A 22,404-nucleotide genomic window follows, 5' to 3' on the forward strand; every position below is an offset into this window, starting at 1 on the left:
AAGCGAAACTGGCTAAAGCCATCTTTTGCTGCTTCATAGTTGCTTCATCATTGCCTTTAAGAGGGAGGAAGTAGGTGAATTGTCTCACAGACAAAACAACAAGCCTTCCCATGGGAATCAAGGTCATCACAACAGGTGGCAGTTGAAAGAGCAGAGGAGCCCTCTGACTGTTTTAATTGGGCAAAGTGACTTGGGACATTTGGAGAGGGAAATAATCACTTTTTTAAATTATGCTATTAACATGGGAAACTTCAGAGTTGGTTTTCACTGGCTGTGCTGATATAATGCATCCCATGTTCTTTGAAGGACTTGCCTGCCTCAGAATTCTGATTTGGCGGGGGGGGTTGTTTCTTGGAACACTTACATTAAACCAACTCTCATACCTTTCCACTCCATCCGGAGCTGCTCTCTGGGGTCCTGAGCCCTGATTGCCCACTGACCCCTTCAGGGGAGCAGAGAAGACTCAGAGAAAACAAAGAGATGGAAAAAGAGGGGGAAGGGGCTGCCAACCCCAGCACGATCCCTGCTGAAGAGCTGGAAGTCACGGCCTCACTGGGAGATGTTGCCCCACCAGCAGCAGCTCAGCCAAAGACGCAAAAGGAAGCCCCACCTTGGTCCCGGACAGGTGTTTGGAATGGAGCTGCTATTGATATCCATGCAGGATTTGGGTGTCTTCACACCTCACTGGAAGGTGAGGAGTTGGATGAGTCAGGAGAATGGAGGTACCTGACCACCCTGCCTGACCACACAGTGGATCAACTGTGGGAGAAGTTTGATTGGGTGAACATCCAAGGCATGGGCCAGACGTGTAGGTTTGTCAAAGTGGATTTTTTTCCAATTTCTTGCTTAAGTCTCTTAGCTGTCAGTATAGGAAAAGGAGAAAAAAAAACCAAATCTTTTCCCTTTTCTCTCTCCTTCGCAGCTTAAAAATCTTCTTAGGGAACAATGTTATTGTGTTTTTTTTAATAGTTTCAATTCCAGGGTACCTTATTTGTTGCTTTTGCTGTTTGACCCGGTCAACCAAAACTTTCTCTTCTTATCTTCCTCCTGCACATTCTTTTCCGGTCGAGTTCTTCTTTGTGGTAGCCATTTCTGACCACCACTTCAGACGTGTAGGTTTGAACCACCTGGTGTAGTCCTGAGCCGAGCTAACCTGCTGTTTCCACCCCACCACAGCCTGAGCCCAATCGCAGGGGTGAGGCCTCCCAGGCTGACAGGAAGATTAAGGCCAGGATCATAGCAGAGCCCTCCATGCCATCGCCGGATGGCGAGCCTGACCAGCAGAGCCCTCCGGGATGGCCGGATCCTGAGCCCTGGCCATACTACATCAGAGCCAGCTGAGTCCAAGGGCAATGGCTACCTATCTGGATGCTATCCCCCCAGCCTCCTCTTCCTTTTCCTCCAAGGTTGACAATTCCTCATCCCTTGAAGGCACTGTTCAATGGGGACCCAGAGAAGCTTGCATTCTTCCTGACCCAGACATGGGCCCGCCTAAACGGCCATACACCAGTCTATCCTAATGACCAGGCAATGATTTGCATGGTGGCTGCCAACTTAGAGGGAGAAGCAACAGAATGGGTGACACAGCTCCATGACGAGGCTGCACCAGAGCCGGGAAACATTAACACCTTCCTGCAGGAACTAAGGACCCAGTTTGAAGATGAATCCCAAGCTCTGCAGGCTTAGACAGAAATCCGCGAGACCAGACATAGGGCCAGACCAGCCAAAGAATACGTCTGAGAATTTTGGAGGGTGGTCGTCAAGCTGTGACCATGACCAGAGAGAAGATGACTCAATGGCAAGTGAAACTATCTGCCCCTTCGCCATCCCTGTGAAAATCATGGCACCCAATTTGGGTCCAGGGTGCGGTGGATACTTTAATAGACTCAGGCTGTACTCAGCTGGCAGACAGGTGGCATCAAAGCTAAAAAACTACTGTGGCCCATGAGATTTGAACAGGTTGACCAAACAGTGATAAGAAGAGCTCGTGCCATGCTCCTTACTGAACCAGTGCAGTTGGAAATGGGCCGGCACTGGGAAGTTATCTGGTTTGTAGTGACGCCAAAATGATGGCAGCAATAATCCTAGGACTGTCTTGTGTAGACAAGTGGGGGACATGCTAAATTGGTTCACCAAGTACTCAGGAAATTTCTAGCCGCAAACCTATATGCCAAGCTATCCAGTGGTGCAATTATTATTTTTTTACTACCAGTTCTGTGGGCATGGCTTGGTGGGTATGACAGGGAAGGATACTGTAAAATCTCAGTCAGAGGTGGTATTTGCCGGTTCTCCAAACTACTCAAAATTTCCACTACCGCTTCTCCAGAACTAGTCAGAACCTGCTGAATACCACTTCTGAAGCTATCCAAATGCAAGTTCCACAAAACCAGCCTAAAGTATTTGGGATATTGGGTCTCCAATGAGGTGGTTGAAATGGACCCAGGAAAAGTTAGAGCCATCCTAGAGTGGTAACCCCCACAGACCTGCAAACAACTCCAGAACTTCCTTGGCTTTGCAAACTTTTACTAGCAATTCATACCACCCTTTCCAGAAATCACCCTCCCAATCACTGAGCTACTGAAAATGGGAGAGGGGGAGTAAAACCCCGACCAAGTCAATTCTTACAGTGGCTTCTGGAATGCCAAAAGATTTTTGAAACACTTAAAAGACTATCTGCCCAACAACCAGTCCTAAGACACTCTGATCCAGAGAAGCCTTTTGTCATCCAGGCAGATACCAGCCATGTCACAGTGGCCACAGTACTCCTTCAGAAAAACCCAAAGGTTTTTTCTGAAGTAGGAGGAAATAGGTGGACTTTCACACAGAAAAAAAAAGAGCCTTCCAACAGGTGACAGCTGAAGGAGGAGAGAAGTGACCAGGGAGCCTGCCGACTGTTTTAATTGGACAATGTAACTTGGGACACTTGGGAAGGGAAATAATCACTCTTTTAATTATGCTATTAACATTGGAAACTTTAGAGTTGGTTTTCATTAGCTGTGCCGATATAATGCATCCAATAAACATGTTATTTGAATGTTCTGCTTGCCTCAAAGTTCTGATTTTTGGGGGTATGTGACTAAGAACACTGACAACAAGAAAGAGAAGAATATAAGGGATTCATAAAAAAGTCACTAGATCAAACACTTTCTGACAGCAATTGCAATGGAATAGAATTTAGTTATATCTATCAATGGACTGATTTTCCTAATAAAATAATACACAACCTCCTTTGTAGGTGAGCCCAACCACCTGTTAAAGGGTGATGGTGAAAATATTATATTAGATTGCCTGCTCACATAAAAAGTACAGCATACAAGTGATTGGAGCATCATCCAAGCATGAACATAAATATTCTGAAAAGGCTATTATTCTAATTTCCTTCCAATATTTTTGAAAGTAAAATGTTCAACTTTTCTGGACTGCAAAGATAGGTTTTCCTACAAGAACAGAAATAATTTTAAAAGGTAGTTGGTTTTGAGCAGGGGTGTCAAACTTGATTTCATTGATGATTGGATTAGCATTGCAGTTGTCCTCTGGGGGTATGGCAGGGGTAATTGTGGCTGACTGGGTATAGGCCAGGGTGTATGACCACCTTGATGTTGCTCTCATGGGACATGGCTATGGGGGCCGGGTGGGGTTGGGGAGGGAATTCCCCAAGGGGGGTCTGGAGGGTGGGGTGGGAGACTTGTCCTCTGGGATGAGTTGAAGTGAGGCAGGGGGTGGGGCAGCTGCAGCCAGAGACTATGGGCCATTGTGTGCTTGCTATTCTTTTTGCTCGGGGCCTGATAATTTTTGGTTGCAGCCACACTCTGTCCCACTGTCTGTTTTTGCTTACAGTTGGAGAGGAGGTCACTGCTGCTCATCTTCTCAGCCCCTTCACAGATCTTGCCCTTGGCCTATGCATGGAGCACATTCCCCTCATATACCTGATGTACCTTGGCCCCACTGCGGGCTGCCGCCATTACCACTCAACAGACCCGCCCAGCCTCTAGGAGGTGAAGCAGCCAGCTGGAAAGGCCAAGTAGAGGTGATAGAGCATGCCCATTCCCAGTAGGTAAAAGACAGCCACTTCATTGCCAGATCACCATCATTGCCATGGCTGCCCAGGCCCAACAGAGATGGGGAAGTGAGGCATGCGATCCTGACTGGGCCTGAGCGGCCATGGCGCCAATAGGGATCCAGCTTTCCCCTCTTGCCTTTTGCCTACTGGCTTGTGCATGCTCTACCATCTCTACTCAGCCTTTTTAGCTTGCCTCGTTGTCTCCTTTGGGCTGGGTGGGCCTGGTGCTCCAGATGATGACGGCAGTGGCCTAATGGACCTACACAAGCTGCTACTGGCTTCGTTGGTGGCAGCAGCCCACAGTCATGCTGAGGTGCATTGCATGTGCAAAATGAACGTACTCCATATGTGGGTCAAGAGCAAGACCTGTGAGGGGGATGAGGTGATGACCAGTTGTTACCTACTCTCCAACTACAAGCAAAGACAAATAGGATGGAGTAGTTGGACCGATGGTGTCCAGCAGCAGCCACCCCACACTCTGCTTCACCTTGTCTTGACCTGCAGCTGCAGCAGTAGCCAGAGGCAGAGGCACAAGGGCAGGTATGTGGTCCAGCCTACTGGAAGTGCTGTCCAGCCACTTGCCCCATCCCAACCACATGAGATGGAGCAGGCACATCTGGTGATCTGCATCACATGCCTTCCCTCTGACTCTGCCTGCTGCGAGTGCCAATGCTGGCATTACACCTGCTTCTTAGAGGACCAGCCAGTGGTTGCAGCAGGCTGCAGAACCCCTGCTGCCGGACACTTCCTCTCACGCAGACACAAACACAAGTGAAAGGATGGGGAGCAGGACATGGAGGTGCAAGTGTGGTGCTGATCTGCAATCTGGTGGCATCCATCTGGTCCAGACCGCGACTAGCCTTAGATCCCGCAGCCAAGGGGTGGGGCTGGGACAGCAGTGTGGATTTAAGGCTGGCTGCAGTCCAGCCTGGATGGATGCCATCAGGTTGCAGATCAGTGCCCGGTCAACCTGAGGCTGGGTTGAGGCCCACTGGGCCAGTCCTTTGCTGTTTCTAGGGCCTTGAGTTTGACACTCCTCGTTTAGAGAATAGTCTACAGAATAGACTTTTGTTTTAAAGATTGAAGGACTTAAGTCTCTTCTGTAGGCTCAAATAAACTCTATAAGGGGTTTTGGGGGACTAGGAATTATCAAGGATTGAAATGAAAGACCATGGAGCATTGACTTCAATACTTTTTCCACAAAGAAAATAAATCTATTAAACCATCTATGAAAATTAGTTTTAGCCAGTACTTGACATGGTAAATTGTCCCACAGAGATAAAGGCAAACTTCAAATAATGTAGTGTAAAGGAAACATGAATCAGAGTTCATATATTTTTAGATTATATTGCTTTTAGGATGCTTGGATCCATATATTATAGGAAGAGCTATGCCTCATATTGGAGGAAGCAAAGAACTTGTGCTCTAAATAGTTTGACAGTTACAGAATTTCATGTTGAAGACAGAAGAAAAAATTAGCCAGGTAAAATATATCCTAATGTTTGCTAATGTAATAGAATTATATGTTAATGTGTGAATCAAATGTACTCTTATTTATGTCAAATTCCCATAAAAAGAAGGAAAAAACCAGTTTACCAAGAAAAACAGCAAAATCAGTATTATTAAACTGAATTGAATTGAATTGAATACTTTATTTGGCCAAGTGTAATTAGACACACAAGCATTTTAAAAGTGTTAAAGTTAATTGAATTTGAATATTTAAGGGTTCTTTGGGTGTATTTCCTTGTTTTTTATTTTGCTAATTTTAATTTTCTTTTATCCAATGCAATAAACTAAATTCGTTATGTAAATCATGTCTAATTTATAAATATTTTTCTGATTCTTTTGCAGGGTTGGGAAGAAACTGTGGATGCTTCTATCTCTCATTTGTTAAAAACATGTCTGTCCAAGAATTCTAAAGACCATGCTCTTACACTTTTTAATCAATTATGTATCCCCAAGGATACTAATAGATTGAAGAAGCACATAACTTTACTCTTCGATAGACTGGCAAAAGGTGGTCGTATGTCTCTAAACACAGACCTAGACTGTCAGCAACTTATGCTTTTGTCAGGTAAGTTGCACCCAGGTTAGAAAAAGAATAGTAGCTTTCGTGAGGTTGCTTAAATGTCCTGCTAAAATAGTCTGAGTAAACAAAACAACAACAACAAAAAGTTGTGTCTCTCCTTTAGAAATTCCAAAATTGCCACTGAATAAATATGCTAATGGAATTTTGATGCCAAATATTTTTAGAATGATATGTATTTAACATGATTCATTATGTTTTCTTTCTAACCAATAAAAGTGGATTCGAGAATAAAATCACTTTGAACTAACATTTATCTAAATGTGATCAATGACTGTTGCATTTCAGAAATAAAAATAGACTTGATACAGAGATTAATGTACCCAGATGATCATTTCACGCTAAGCTATCTAGTACAGTATTGACAAACCTTTAAGCTATCTAGTACACTATTGACAAACCTTTTCAGCACCGAGTGCTGAAATGGGAGCATGCGCATGGGGAGTACCGGAAACTGGAAGAGCAGTTTCCTAGCGCGCATGTGTGTACCAGGAAACTGAGCTTCTGCTTTCCAATGTGCACATGCACGCTGGCCACCTGGACTTCCAGTTTCCAGGCATGCGTGTACGTGCAAAGACCAGCGTGCGCTCCAGAAACTGGAAGCTCAGCTGCTCTTCCATTTTCCGGCATTCCATACACAAAAAAAAGCTGGCTAGCATACATGGATGCGCTGGAATCCAGAAGAGCAATGGGCGACGGCTGGTGTGCCTGGAGAAATGGCTCTGCTGCCATTTCCGGCATGCATGCATAGGTTCACTATCACGTATCTAGTAAGTTCAGCTGAAAGTCACACAGATATATAATTCTACTTTAACAACTTCTGAAAGAAATTCATTTAAACTGCTTTTGCCTGAATGGTGCAAATATGGGGATATCCATGAGATTCTATGCTGTAATGTTAGTTTTTGTATTTAATGTGTGGATATATTTAATAAATCAAAGGAAAAAGAGGTGATTCAAATCTTTATGTTTATCCTTGGTAGAGTTGCACAAAGGCATGATGTCCAGATTACCCCTTCTGAAGATAAATTGCTGCTACTAAGGCCTACCTTGTGGCGATTCGTGAGGCAAAGTGTAAAGTGTTAGTTCTCCACACTAATTGCGTCTGCAGATAATTGCCCAGTGACCCTCTTTAAGGTGAGCTGTCTCCTCTTAGGGAAGGAGGAGATTGAGGTTCACCTGAAGGGATGCGCTGAGGAATTTGTGGATTTTCTGGAAGACAAAATTGCTTGACTTTGTTCCCAGTTAGATGCCGGCATGCTTGCTGATCCGGTGGAAGCTTCTGAGGCAGGTTCTTGCCCTGTTATCTGGGAACGGTTTGACCCTGTTGTTCCTGAGGAAGTAGACAGGATCCTAGGGTGTATGAGCGCGAGCACCTGTATTATAGACCCATGTCCCTCCTGGCTTGTGAAAGCTTCCCAGGAGGTGACAGGCGGGTGAACTTTGGCGGTGATTAATGCTTCCCTACAGGAGGGTATAGTGCCCCAGCACTTAAGGAATCTGTGGTCCACCCTCTTCTTAAGAAGCCATCGCTGGACTCCACCCAGTTGGATAATTTCTGACCTGTCTCCAATCTTCCCTTTTGGAGGAAGGTTGTTGAGAAGGTGGTCGCACAGCAGCTCCAGAGGTTTCTGGATGAAACGGGTTATCTCGACCCCTACCAGTCAACCTCTACCAGGAGCAACAATCAGGATTCAGACCTGGATTTGGGACAAAAACAGCAGTGGTTGCACTTTTAGATGATCTCTGGCGGGAGCGGGATGCGGGTAGTGCATCCATCCTTGCTCTACTTGACCTCTCAGCGGCTTTTGATACCATTGACCATGGGATTCTCCTGGGACAGCTTCAGGGGATAGGAGTGGGAAGCCTTGTGCTGTCTTCGTTCACTTCCTTCCTCTGCGACCGCTCTCAGTCAGTGTTGATAGGAAGGGAGAGATCCAACCCTTGCCCACTGCTTTATGGAGTTCCACAGGGCTCGGTACTCTCTCCGCTCCTGTTCAACATTTATATGAAACTGCTGGGTAAGGTCATCCGTCTCCATGGACTGAGGTATCACCAATATGCTGATGATACTCAGCTGTATGTCTTGGCCCGTGGTGAATTAAGTGTTGCTGTGTCCTCCCTCTCACAGTGCCTGAAGGCTGTTAGGGGCTGGATGGGGAGCAATGGGTTGAAACTAAACCCTTGTAAGACCAAGTGGCTTTGGGTCTGGGGTTTGTTGGTTCAGGGAGAATTACCACTTTTAGTCTTGGATGGGGTTGGACTATCCCAAACAGACCCTGTGTGTAATCTAGGGGTTTTCTTGAACTCACAACTCCTGTTTGAAGAGTAGGTGGTGGTCATGGCCAGGAGGGTCTTTGCACAACTGCGGGTTATGCATCAGTTACACCCTTTCCTGGATCAGCGGTCCCTACTCTCAGTCACTCATGCCCTGATTACTTCCCATCTTGATTATTGCAACGCGCTCTACATCGGGCTGCCCTTGAAGAGCATCCGTAAGCTCCAGTTGGTGCAAAATGCAGTGGCCCACATGGTTTTATGCAGACCCCAGTGTGCACATGTATCACCTCTCCTGCAGGAGCTGCATTGGTTGCCAATTTGCTTCTGGGTGCAATTCATGGTGCTGGTTGTCACCTTTAAATCCCTTCATGGCTTGGGTCTGAGTTGTCTGAGGAAACATCTCTTGCCAGTAACATCTACCCGTCCATTAGAGCAAGGAGGCAGGGAATGATGTGGGTCCCACCTCTGAGGGAGATACACCTGGTGGGAGCTAGAAGAAGGGCTTTCTCTGTGGTGGCTCCGTTTCTCTGGAACATCATTCCCCCAGAGATTAGAATGCCCCCCTCATTAATACTATTCCAAAAGGCACTAAAGACCTGGTTTTGCCAGCAGGCCTGGGAACCCAGAGAGGGATGGAACCCATCAAACGGCTAGTGTAATCCGCTGTCATCGTGGAAGTTGGTTTTTGTTTTTGTTTTCTTTGTTTTTGTTTTCCCAAATTTTGTTCTATTGTACTTTACTAATCTATTTGATTCTTTTTGTTAGTTCTTACTGTTTTTATTTTTTGTTTTAAATATGATTTTACATTGTGTAAGCTGCCTCGAGTCGCCATGGGCGAATAAACGGCAAAATAAGTAAGTAAGTAAGTAAGTAAGTAAGTAAGTAAATAAATAAATAAATTGTCAAGTTCTGGTTTGTTGATTCCATAACAATTTTTTGATATTATGGTTCTGAACAGTTTCTTATTCTGTCACAAATACCAATTGTGTGTTACAGGTTTTATCTTAATTTATCTAATTTTTCTTTATCAAAACCACATTCAAAAAATAGTCCTGTGAAAACAATTATGCCAAGTTAATTAAAATATTGAATCAGTATTATGTTTAGTACTGTTCAGTAAATATATGATAATATTGAAAAAGAATATCCAAATTTGTCTAAATTAAAAGAATATGAACTTCCGGTTTGAGCTTCTTCGGCGACAGACCGAAACCTCGTCTCTCCGAGGCTTCGATCCATGTTTGCTGCTGGAGCGCCCCGAGCTGGCTGGTTTTGGGGCTAAGCCACCCCGTGGAGGTGGTGAAGAGGGGGGAGACTGCCTGCAGGGTTGAGGAGAGCCGCATCTCTCCTCCCCAGCTGGCCATTACTCCCTTTCCCGAAGGCGTTTGTAGCGGTGGTCAGAAATGGCCACCACAAAGAAGAACTCGACCGGAAAAGAATGTGCAGGAGAAAAGATAAGAAGAGAAAATTTTAGTTGACCAGGTCAAACAGCAAAAGCAACAAATAAGGTACCCTGGAATTTAAACTTAACAACATTGTTCACAAAGAAGATTTTGAAGCTGCAAAGGAGAGAGAGAAGGGAAAGGATTAGGGTTTTTTTCTTCCCTTCCTTATACTGATTGCTAAGAGACTTAAGCAAGAAATTGAAAAAAAATCTACTTTGACATTAATAGGCATCTAAGCTGAAAATTAAAGTCAAAGGGATAATAAAAAAATTTCTGGACATTTAAAAGTTTTTAAAAGCAGGAAAGGAGAAAAAAAAAGAATAAAAGGGCAGGATCTGGAAAAATGGAGGAGACTGCCTGGAATTAAGGAATGGAACTGTAATTAAAAGGAATTTACAGTGAAATTTTAACAAGATTCCTCAAAGATACATTTTAATTGAAACTTGTAACAAAATAATAGAACCCCGGGAAGAGAAAGTGGAAAAAAGAAGCAAGTAGAAACAGCCTTGGATTATTTGGATTATTTGGTGATTTTTGGTTTTTGCATCTAGATGACTAAAATTAACCGGATGGTTGTTTAAAAGTTTTTAAAATGGTATCACTCTTAGAAGAACTGAAAACGGAACTTAAAAAATGGAAAGAAGATGCACAAGAAGGGAGAAGTTCTTTTGGCTTCGTGTTTCAATTCTTAGAAATGGAGATCTGGAGCTATGAGAAGCCACAAGAAAAGCTTGCAGAACAAGAAGATTGGGACAAAGAAGAAGCCATCTTTAATGATCAAATAATTTTAAGTGGGGGAAAAAGAAAAGGGGGGAAAGAGAGTGAAAGGTTTAAGACTAGAAAAAACAACCAAAAAGAATAACAATTTGAAAGATAAGTATAATATTAGAAAGCAAGAGAAGAGGGGATTACAGATGAGAGAGTTAGAAGTAGAGAGACGAGAGGGTAAAAAGGGAGGGAGAAGAAGAGGGGAAGAAGGCAAGGAAAAGAAGTTGTAAAAACAGAAACAAGAAATGGAGAAACAGAGAAAAGATATAAGGATTGTAACCATAAGCTTGTTTAGAGATAATGGGTAAAAATTTAATTGCAAAAGGGATTCTGCAAAGGTACATAAGATAGCATTGTTATATTACAAATAGAAATAATTTTAGAAAATATGATGATGGATAAAATATTTACTGTAACGTAGTGGGATGTTTGTTAATAAATAAATGAATTAAAATGATTGAGAGAATTAAAAGGGAACATTTTTAATTATTAGTAATGATTTATAAAAATATAAGTGAGAAATATGGAAAAAAAAATTAACTATGGAAAGTTTATAAGTGTTCCCAAGGAAGTATGATATTTAATTGAAAAGAAATATTAAAGATGTTAAGATTTTAATGCATATTAATGATAGAATTGAATTGGAATGGAATGTGTGTTTTATTTACATATATATATATATAATTTTTTCTTTTTAAGAATATAGTCTCTATTTTAAGAATGTACCAAGCAGAACTCAATTTGAAGTTATGTATTATATTGAATGCTATAATCTTAAAGGTATACATTGAAGCTTAAATAAGAGTTTGAATGGATAAAATTAAAGGATATAAAGGTGTCATACTCTAATTGGTAACTACAGGGAAAAAAATGCTTAATAAGAAAAGATAATGTGAAATTGAAATAGGACAGACAAAAGTATAAATATAATGATTTGAATTGAGATGAGATAATTAAAACAAAGTTGAGAAAATTAAAAGAGGGGAAAAACTATGTAGAAAATATAAAATGGTAATAAGATATGGAATAGAATATAAAAATGAGCATGAAATTGAGTTTTTTGTCTGTATGAAGAAGTGATAACCTGGGACCATGCTATTTTCAAAAAAGATGTTTTATTTGTATTTTGTTTTTGTGAAAACCCAAATAAATTTTTTAAAAAAAAAGAAAAAAAAGGACTATTGCGATAGTTGCTGAAACTATTACTGAATAAAAAATAAATGGGAATGGTGATACAGTACTTTCTCTTTAAAACTGAAGTTAACAGTTGCTTTTTCGCAGGGTCCAATTTGGGTCGGTCAATGGAATCAGTGGTTTAGCCTTTTGAGCTTTCAAACTCATGTTGGAGCCCATCCTCAGAGAATTTCTTTCTACGTTGACACATACATACAGTGCATACATGCAACTCAACTTCTACATTATGGTACAGAGCAGTTATCTGAGTATGGGAATTTGAATCCAGAAACTTGAAAGAATAAACCTCTGATCCCAGGGTCCGGCCCAGATTGGATCCTGCAATATTATTCAGAGACATATATATATTTGCCTTTATTCATGAGTTGCTTTTTTGGCATATCCCATAATGAGTATGATGGAGATAAGAAAAGTATTTACTATGGATTAAAGAAGATGCCACTTCTACACCTGTTTTACATTGGGTTTTTTTCTCAGCTGTTTCTTGTTAATTTTAATCTTATTATTTATATATTTTATGTTTTATATTGTCATTTTATTTAATTATAAGCCACCCAAAGTCTTTCATATTATAACTCTTTTCTTATTAGGTCTCATGTTCTGATCTAAATATATGTTGTTAGAAAAATGTACTATTTGTGATTGAAAATAGTGCCTCTACTGAGAATTTTGACTGATAAATTGGGGGATAAATATTAAAATGTATGTTTTAAATGTAGACATAAAGGTACTCTATAGCATTGTGCTACCCTGAAGTTTGCTCAATATTCACTTGCCATCATCTCTGTTATTAGATTAGTTTGGAGTTGATCCGCTGGAAAGGGGCACTGGTGGCTTGTGTGAGGTTCTCTGCATTTCAAGATAGACTGATGAGGACAAACACAGCTTAACATTCTATTGAAGGATTTGGAAAATGAAAAAATGGTAGTGTAAAAGTCATATTCATATCATATCACTACATAATTTAGGAAGACGTTATTTTTACAAGGCTATAAAAACCTATAAAAATTGGTGTATAGACTGAAACATGTACAAGCATTGTGTATATATTTAGTCACAACCTATTAAACTTTTAATTCCGCACATTTCTTCTATCCACTTATGTAGAGTTTGCCAGTATTTTTGGGCCTCTTTGCAACTCCACCATAAGTGATAATAAGTTCCTATTTCTTTATTGCATTTCCAACACATCGGGAAAAGTTTAGGGTTCATTTTTGCCAAACTTGATGGTGGTATGTGCCATCTATAAAATAATTTACACAAATTTTCTTTAAAGGGAATCGCTAAAGTCATTTTTTTGTTTCTATTCCATTTTTGCCAATCATCTAAATTAATGCTATAGCCAATTTTTTTCATCCATATCACCATCATTTATTTTACTTTTTCTTCTTTCAATTTAAATTCCAATAAAACTTGATATATTTTTTTATCATCTCTGCTCAGGTCCTAATAAAATTTCATCTAATTTTGTCCTAGTTCTACTAATTCCCCATTCTCTCTTATCTTTTAAATATTTTGATTGGAGTTGCAAATAGGCCCACCATTTGACCTCAATTCCCTGATTCTTCAACTCTTGTCTAGTTTGTAGTTACCCTATTTCATTTAATATCTCTTTGTAGGTGATGATTTTTCCTTGTCACATAAGGTGTGGATGCATCAGTGCCTTCAAAGTTGATAGCCAAATAAGTGTTTCTATAACATTTGCCTTTTTATCTTATACCATGTGTTTAAGAGAATCTGTCTTACTTTATGCTTTTGCACATAACTATAACCCTTTAATTTCTCCTGCCAGAGGAAGGCTAGCCCTCCCGACTGTAAGTTGTAGCCTTCTAATAACAATATTCTTTTGTTTCTATGATTAATCCAACCTTTCACCTAAGTTAATATTGCAGCCCTGTAGTCAGGTAGGCCAAATCCTCCTCTTTCAGTAGCATCTTGCAATAACTTTAATTTAACTCTTGGTTTTTTTCTTTTGCCATATAAAATTTCTCGTAATTCTATTCAAATTATCAAATAGCCATATTTGTATTTTAGCCAATATTTTTTAGCCTTTGGACACGTCCATCACATATGGTAATAAGAGCCCGGTGACTGATTACATTTCCAACATTTTGCAGACATATTTTTAAACATTTTTGCCATTCTTACTAGTGGCTGATGCCACCTATAATACATTTTGTATAAATTTTCTTTATAAGTTGTTGACATCATCAATCTATAATTTCTCTCCCAGAGTTCTTGCGATTTATCTAATTCTATAGTATATCCAAAAATTTTACCCCATGTTATCATTGTTTATTTTACTTGTTATTCTTCCATTTTAAAACTCAATAAGTAACTATATACACTGAGCCTCTTCTGGCGCAGTGGTTAGAGTGCAGTACTACAAGCTACTTCTGCAGCCAGCTGCCTAGAGTTTGGCAGTTCAAATCCCACCAGGCTCAAGGTTGACTCAGCCTTCCATCCTTCCGAGGTGGCTAAAATTGTTGGGGGCAATATGCTAACTCTGTAAACTGCTTAGATAGGGCTGTAAAGCACTATAAAGTGGTATATAAGTCTTAAGTGCTATTGCTAATGCTGTACGTTCTTTTTATTAATTTATCATCAATCCCTAAAAATATTGTTCCAATTCTGTAGGTTCTTTGTAAAATCCATACATTTCTATATCTTTCTTGATTGTATTTGCATATGTGGCCACCAAGCCAAATCAATCCCTTGATTTTTCAGTTCTTGCTTCGATTTTAGTTCCCCTTGTTTATTTAAGACATTTTTATATCTCATAATTTTTTTCAACTTCATAACATTCGGGTATATTAGTGTTTTCATCATGGATAGCCAGACTAGTATTTTCATGTAATGTTTCTCTTTAATTTTTTCCCATACTAAAAGCAGAGCATTTCTAACATAATATATCCACAGTATATCATAGAAGTGAGTACACCCTCTCTCATTTTGTAAATATTTAAGTATATCTTTTCATGTGACAACACTGAAGAAATGACAGTTGGCTACAATGTAAAGTAGTGAGTATACAGCTTGTATGACAGTGAAAATGTGCTGTCCCCTCAAAACAATGCAACACACAGTCATTAATATTCAATTGCTTCTTGTTGTATAGCCTTTTCCTCTCTTGGTATTTCTTTTTGTCTTTTGTTTTATATTTCTTCTCTACTTTCCTGTTCATCATTTGCAGTAAAGTGGTAGCCATAAAAATTTGTATGCTTTGTCTAATGCGTCCAGTCTGTGTCTTTTATTCTGCCAAGAAACTAGGATTCCCTCTGGTATTCATCACCTGGATACTTCTTGTTGTGTTTGATCAATTTTCTTATCAAAAATTGATACTGTCTCTCTAGATCTCTTACTCTTCTGGAAATTTGCTTCAAAATCACAATTTCTTTATCTTTATATTTTAGTGATTCATCTCTTGCTCTTTTAAGTATTCCACCTCTTAATGTCTTTTTTGTGAGTCTCACATGCACCTCTCTCGGAAGTTTGTGTCTTTTTGCATAGTTTCATCTATTTTACCTTGCATCTCTTGCTTACTTTTTTTTGGTAAGGCATCAACCAGCAGCTCTGACATCATGTCCGGCAGGTCTTCCCCTTTTTCTTCTTCATTATTCTGGAATCCCAGGAAGTAAGCCACTTTCTCCATTTCAAGCATGATTACTGTTTCTCCAAGACTCTTGTTAACTTGCGATATTCTTTGATTTATTTCATCAACTTTATTCTCTACTTACTCTGATTTCTCTTCCATTTTTTGAATCCTCTGATCATATTTTTGTTATCATTTGCTGAAAGTTCCCTATTTTTTCATCCATCTTACATATCTCTCCCTTAATCTCACCCATTTCACTTTTTAGTTCGCTGTGGTTTTTTTACATGACTTCTTGACTTGTAGCCATAGCTTGTTGTATTGATTGAAGTATCATTTACATGTCTTTCTGGAATGAATTTGATTTTGGGGGGTTTAACATACTCTCTATTGATCTAGATGGACTAGATACTGCTGATGTTGGTGTAGATGAAGCTTTCCTTCCTATCTTGGTCAAATTCAAGGCACTTGTCATGATTAAAAGTGAAGAAGAGGAAAGGAAGAAAGGACAATAGAAAATTTCAAAATTTCCAACAATTCCTTAAGTTTTTCTACTATAGTGTAACACCCAAAGAAATTAAAAGTCCAATTTTCCCAAACACTCCAGCTTCATAGCCACTTATGTCTATAGTCCAGAAAGTTAATTAGACCATCAGCAACCTAAAGGTTCTTTAGAGACAGCTGTCTTTTCTTTTTCCTTTGACAGTTTATATTTATAATCCACAAAGGCCCACTAAGTCTCCCAATTTATTATAATCCAAAAGTACTTTGCAAGTCAAAGGGGCATCCACTTAGATTCAAAAAAAGATACAGGCTATTTCTTGAATTCACCCTGTTGGGCTATTTATAATCCTCCACAGTGTGAAGACAGTCCAATATAAATGATTGCAGGTATTGCTTTCTTCTTTGTGTTTCTTCAGAGACAGCTGCTATTTCTTCTTCCTTTAACAATTAAATATTTGTAATCTACCAAGGCGCAACAAAACCCCTCTATGATTATCCAAAGTGTTTGGCAGATCAAATAGCTTTCATGTCAAAACCAAGCCAAGATAAAACGAAGCTGTCTCCAAGGTCAGGTCAGGCTGCCCCGTCTGTTTATAATTCACCAAAGCTCAAAGAGTTTAAAATTCTCACAGACTGTCTCTAAACATTGAGGGTTTATTAGTTGTCAGTGTAAATATAACTTTGTTTCCATGGCTTCACTGTTCTCTGTTAAAACCACAACAGTGAAATCACTTTCACTTCATGGTATCTCATCCAGTAGATGTTGCACTTGCTCTTTACCTCCGTTGGCTATGCTGTTAGTCAATTTGTAACTTCCACCCCCTTTTTTCCCTTGAAGCCCTTAAGTTTTGAAATCCAAATAATGATAAAGATATAGCCCAATACTCTTAAATCAATATGAATCTTTGAAAATAACCAATCCAGTCTATCCTTTAATATAAAATTAAATCCCTTCTACAGTTTCTTCCACTCTTTTCTGGACCTGTCAATAGCTCCAAAATTTTGTCATTACTAATTTTGGGGAGCAGGAAATCCTGCTCCTCCTCTTTTGAGTCCCACTTTCAAAACTCAAAATTTCTTGGGGTAAATTTCCACAGCAGAAATCAGAAAGTTCCCAACCAGCTCAACCACTCTCTTCCTGGATTTTTTCCTTCTTCTTCCTTTCAGCTGCCACAACTCCAGTCCAGCCTTAATGACTGTCTTCTCTCCTGTCAGTTTGAAGGACTTTCTTCTGATTTACCAGGAGATTACCATCTCCTCATGATCTACGAGGTGTCCCGTCTTATCTTTGTCACGTCTCCAGGGTGTCTTATGGCCCCTTGAGGCCCTCAGGCAGGCAGAAATTGGGTGGATTCAGCAGAGCTCCGTTCTTCCACTCCATGCTGCTGTGACATCAGCTGCCTTCTCCAATGAATTTGAATCTTAAAGCATTGCAATTTATTTTATTATTTTCCTAGTAGTGTGGAAATGGAGGAGAAGAAAAGTGCATAAATTTGTGGTGTATGTTTTAGCTGAAAAGTATTGCAGTGGTGTCTTGTTAAACAAATATTTCACCTAATTGTTTGGGCATAGACATTTATGTAGAAACTTGTATGCTTTGATATTTCTGAATTTTACAGCGATTTTCTTTTACAATAAAATGTTTATTGAATTTATGTTTTATTATAGTTAGCATGACTATTTTTGTTAAACAGTAGCTTTATACAATATGTTATTGTATTTAGATATATTCAAGTATATATCTGAAGCAAGGGTACAGAATTTGGTTCATTTGTCAAAGATAATAAAAAAATAATTCTTCCAACATATAAATAACAAGAAAAAAATCAAGGAAACAGTCGGTCCACTAAAGAGAGAAGATGGCAAAGAAGTAATAGGCAACAGAGAGAAAGCAGAACTGCTTAACTCATTCTTTGTATCGGTCTTCATGCAAAAAAAACCCAAAACTATAGCTCAACCCACCAAAAACATAACTGTAAAAGACAGACCAGAAATAAAAGTTAAAATAAGCAAAAAAATAGTAAGAGAACACCTGTCTGATCTTGATGAAAACAAATCATTGGGGCCTGATGGATTACATCCCAGAGTTTTAAAGGAGCTGGCAGAGGTCATCTCAGAACCACTGCACCTTATCTTTCAAAAATCCTGGAGCACCAGAGAACTACCAGAGGACTGGAAAAGAGCTGATGTGGTTACCATCTTCAAAAAAGGAAAACAAATCAGACCCAGGAAACTATAGACCAATCAGCCTAACATCAATACCCGGAAAGATACTGGAAAAGGTAGTTAAAAAACAGATCTGCCAACATCTAGAAACAAGTAAAGTAATAAGTAGCAGTCAGCACAGGTTGTTAAGAACAGATCATGCCAAACCAATCTTATTTCATTCTTCAACACAGTGACTAAATAAGTAGACCAGCAAAATACTGTGGATATAATATATTTAAATTTAAGCAAGGCATTTGATAAAGTAGACCACAACCTACTTCTTAGTAAGCTAGAAAAAATTGGAGTAGATAGCACCACCACTAGATGGACTCACAAATGGCAAACCATACACAACGAGTGATCCTTAATGGGTCTAAGTCTACATGGAGGTAAGTAAGCAGTGGGGTGCCACAAGGTTCCGTCTTAGGCCCAGTACTCTTCAATAACTTCATTAACAACTTTGATGAGGGAATAGAAGGGGAACTTACCAAATTTGCAGATGATACTAAGCTGGCAGGAATAGCTAACACCCAAGAAGATAGGCTCAAGATCCAGATGGATCTTGACAGACTAGAACACTGGGCCATATCTAACAAAATGAAATTCAATGTAGAGAAAAGTAAAGTCCTACACTTAGGCAAGAAAAACCAAAAGTACACATATAGCCTGGGTGAAACCAGGCTCAATATCAGTAACTGTGAGAGGGATCTTGGAGTCTTAGTGGACAACCAGCTAAATATGAGCCAGCAGTGTGGCTCACTAATTTGAAAAAAGGATTATAAGACCTCCCACTCCTGCCTCAGCTCCCATTTTTCTTTGTACCCAAGAAGCAAGACCCCAGTGAGCCTAATGATAATGAGAAATTCCCACTGAGAATGATCCATGATTATAAGGCTTTATATATAGTCACAGTAAGAGACCATTTTCCACTGCCATTAATTCCAGATCTAATAGATAAGACAATAGGAAGCAAGCATTTTTACAAGACTAGACTTCTGTAATTTTTACAATCTTATTCAAATATAAGAAGGGCATTAACATTTAACCACCTGTAACACCAGCTGTGGCAAATTTGAAGACATAATCCTGCCTTTTGGTCTGTGTAACACCCCAGCCATATTTTCTAGATTCATGAGCCAAATTTTTCAACATTTAATAGATAAATTTTTGATCTTATATTTGTTATTTTAATCTACTCTGAGAATGAGGCTCAGCATACAGACCATGTGCGCATAGTCAGTAGTGGGCTGCCAATTTTTTAACAACCAGTTCTCTGACTGGGTAGGTGTGGCTGGTTGGTCATGTGACTGGGTGGGTGATGTCACTCATACCCAGCCCCGCCTATCAGCCACTCGCCTTAAAGGAAGAGGTAAGATTCAGCACTTGGGGCTAATACCACCACTGGCTGGTCCTGCCCCCCCACCCATTTTTGGCCTGTTTTGGGGGCATTTTCAGGCAATTTTTCAGGCAATTTTTAGTTCAGAAAAAAATATGAAAATGGCCCAAAACAGTCTAAAACAGGCCAATTTGGGGCTGTTTTCAGGGCATTTTTAGCCTGGAAACAGCCTGAAAGTGGCCCAAAAACCTGCCTGAAAACAGCCCCCAAACAATCTGAAAACTGTTTGAAAATGGCCCCAAAATGGCCTATTTTGGGGTCATTTTCAGGCAGTTTTCTGGACTAAAAACAGCCCAAAACGGGCCTGAAAACAGCCTCAAAATGGCCTGAAAATGCTCAAAAAACTGCCTGAAAAGAGCCCCAAAACGGCCTGAAAATTGCCATAAAATGGCCCCAAAACAGCCTTTTTGGGGGCATTTTCAGGCCTTTGGCGGCCATTTTCAGGCCTTTGGCGGCCATTTTCAGGCCATTTTCTGGGCTAAAAATGACCCCAAAACAGCTCCAAAATGTCCTGAAAACAGACCCCAAAAGCAGGCTATTTGGGCGGCACTTCTCAGGCCCATTTTAGCCCAGAAAACGGTCTGTAAAACTTCCTAAAATGGCCCAAAATGGCCTGAAAACAGTCCCAAAAAACTGCTCAAAATGTCTTGGTTTTTTGAGCTATTTTCAAGCTGTTTTTTTGGGCTGTTTTTATCCCTGAAAATGGCCAAAAAGTGGCCTGAAAATGGCCCCAAAACAGGCTGAGAAATGGGTGGGGGCTGGGCCAGCAGTGGTGGGATTTGCTGGTTCACCAAACTGCGCCTAATCTTAACTACCGGTCCTCCAGAACTGGTGAAAAATGGCAGCAGCCCACCTCAGCACAGTCCTCAGTAGATTAAGAGATAACCACTTCTTTCCCAAGCCAGAAAAATGTGCCTTTGATTTGCAACAGCTAGACATTTTAGGCTACCATATTTCCACAAGAGTGTCATGACCCCATCGGAGTCTGAATCAGAGGAGGAAGACAAACAGCCATCAGGGAGCGGGAGAGTGGCTCCATTGGCTCTGGAGGAAATTGGGGAATGGCAAAGTCAGGCTAGGTAGAACAAGGGAGAGAGGATTCAGAGGAAGACCAAGGCCCACCCCTTCTTCATCCTAGGGCATGCAGGGAAGAACAGGGAAGAGAGAAACGTTGGTTGCATGGCTTATGAGGGAGGGAGGGCCCTGAGGCATACCTGGGAAGGGAGTTTAAAGGAGAACCAATTGGAAGGGGCATTCTTTAAGAACAAATGTTGAGTTTGTATTTGGCTGCAGTTACCTGAATTCCTGCATCCTCCCAACTGGTTTGATTTACCACCTTTTTACTTCATTTCTGGAACTCCGTATCTTACTTTGCCAGATTTAATTACCTTATTTGCTTTGTTGGATATATAGTTTAAAGTTTTCAGTTAGCAACGTTTGGGCAGGAATATCTGCAGCCAAAGGCTGGTGCAGGTTTGTGGGAGAGTTTTTCTCCAGACAGGAAGGTAACCAGGTTATTGGGGGCAAAGTTGGAGCTAATGAAGGAACTCATTCTTATTTTCTGGCTGTGTTGCCTTTGTGCCACTCCCTGGGTCATCACAAAGTGGCATTCAGGTAGCCCCCTAAAAAGTCCAAGCTGCACTTGACTGGTAAGCTCCTTGCCCAGCCAAAGATGTTCAATATTTTCTGGGATTTGCTAACTTATACCAAGCTTTGCTCATAAAGCCAAACCACTGACCCAACTGACTAAGAAAGGAGTTAATTTGGGGGGTGGGGGGCAATCAGCATTTGAACAGTTAAGGCAACTTTTTGCTTGCCAGCTTTAGCATCTGTAAATATCAAAAAGATTTATTATCCAAACAGATGCATTAGATATTGCCATTGGAGCTGTTCTCTTATAAGAGAGAGTGGGGGAAACAATGGCTTTTCCAGAGCCTGGACAGCTCCAGAATGCAATTATGACATCTTTAATAAAGAACCCCTTGCCATTAAATAGCACTGGAGACATGTCTTAGAATGTGCATGCTTTCCTATAGAGGTCTAAGAATCTGTACACAAAAATCTACATCCTGCAACAAACCAAGCTGCTTTCATCCAAAAAAGTCAGATGGAGCCAATTCTCCTCACATTTTGATTTTTACATTAAGTGCATCCCAGGTTCCAAGAACTTAAAGCCAGATGTGCTCTCCCACAAACCAGAATATTATTTTGTTCAACAGATTCCAAAACCAACAACCATCCTGCAACCATCCAATTTCCAGCTTTGCCAATCATTACCAAGCACTGAGACACTGGGAGTTATCCAACAGCACCAGGACTTAATCCCCAAGAACAGCAACAATGAGATCAGTTCTCATGGGCCAGAATAGATGTCCTCAAGGAGATCTCAGCATGTATGGTAACCCCGTTAGCAATGGCGAGGTGCCCTGAAACAGAGGCAGAATAGTAGTCCCCCCCCATGCAGGGAAGAGGTACTGCATTTACCACAATAATCAAATGACAGGGTGAGGAGGAGTGTTCAAAACCCCGCACAGTGCCTTAAGAGACTTTTTGGTGGCCTAGGGTGGCTGTAGACTTCAGGGAATATGTAGTTTTGTGCCACTATGCAGGAGGGCCAAACCACTCCATCAGAAGCCTACAAGACTTATGACAATTATTAGGAATGATCGTTACCTAACAGTTGGGTTGGCAATATATAAACCAGGATAGTCATTTAATACTGTTGTATCTTTAAGAGAATGTTGTAATTGTGATTGGCTGAGGTTCCTCCAACAGCCATAAGATGGAGCCAGAAACCTGGTTTGTTCTTTTTTGCATTTCCTTTGATTTCCTTTTGCCTTATTGTCATTCTGCTTGAATTGCTGTGAGTCT

At 40.4% G+C, this 22,404-nt stretch overlaps 1 protein-coding gene across 6 annotated transcripts in view; it reads left to right on the forward strand.

Moving 5' to 3' along the window:
- Positions 1 to 22,404, forward strand: part of BBS9 (Bardet-Biedl syndrome 9) — a 365,750-nt gene that overhangs the window by 212,936 nt on the left and 130,410 nt on the right. For 3 of the 6 annotated variants that reach the window (XM_087917940.1, XM_087917939.1, XM_087917938.1), the window contains one exon: positions 5,912 to 6,134. In XM_087917940.1, the coding sequence (XP_087774066.1) occupies positions 5,912 to 6,134 (223 nt within the window). Of the gene's footprint in view, positions 1 to 5,911; positions 6,135 to 7,129; positions 9,291 to 21,690; positions 21,982 to 22,404 lie in introns of those variants that run through there. The other 3 variants (XM_087917936.1, XM_087917937.1, XM_087917941.1) reach the window with 2 other exon arrangements.

Source organism: Pseudonaja textilis, chromosome Z, assembly GCF_049901715.1.
Source record: "Pseudonaja textilis isolate UNSWEBS1 chromosome Z, rPseTex1.2, whole genome shotgun sequence".
NCBI lineage: Eukaryota > Metazoa > Chordata > Lepidosauria > Squamata > Elapidae > Pseudonaja > Pseudonaja textilis.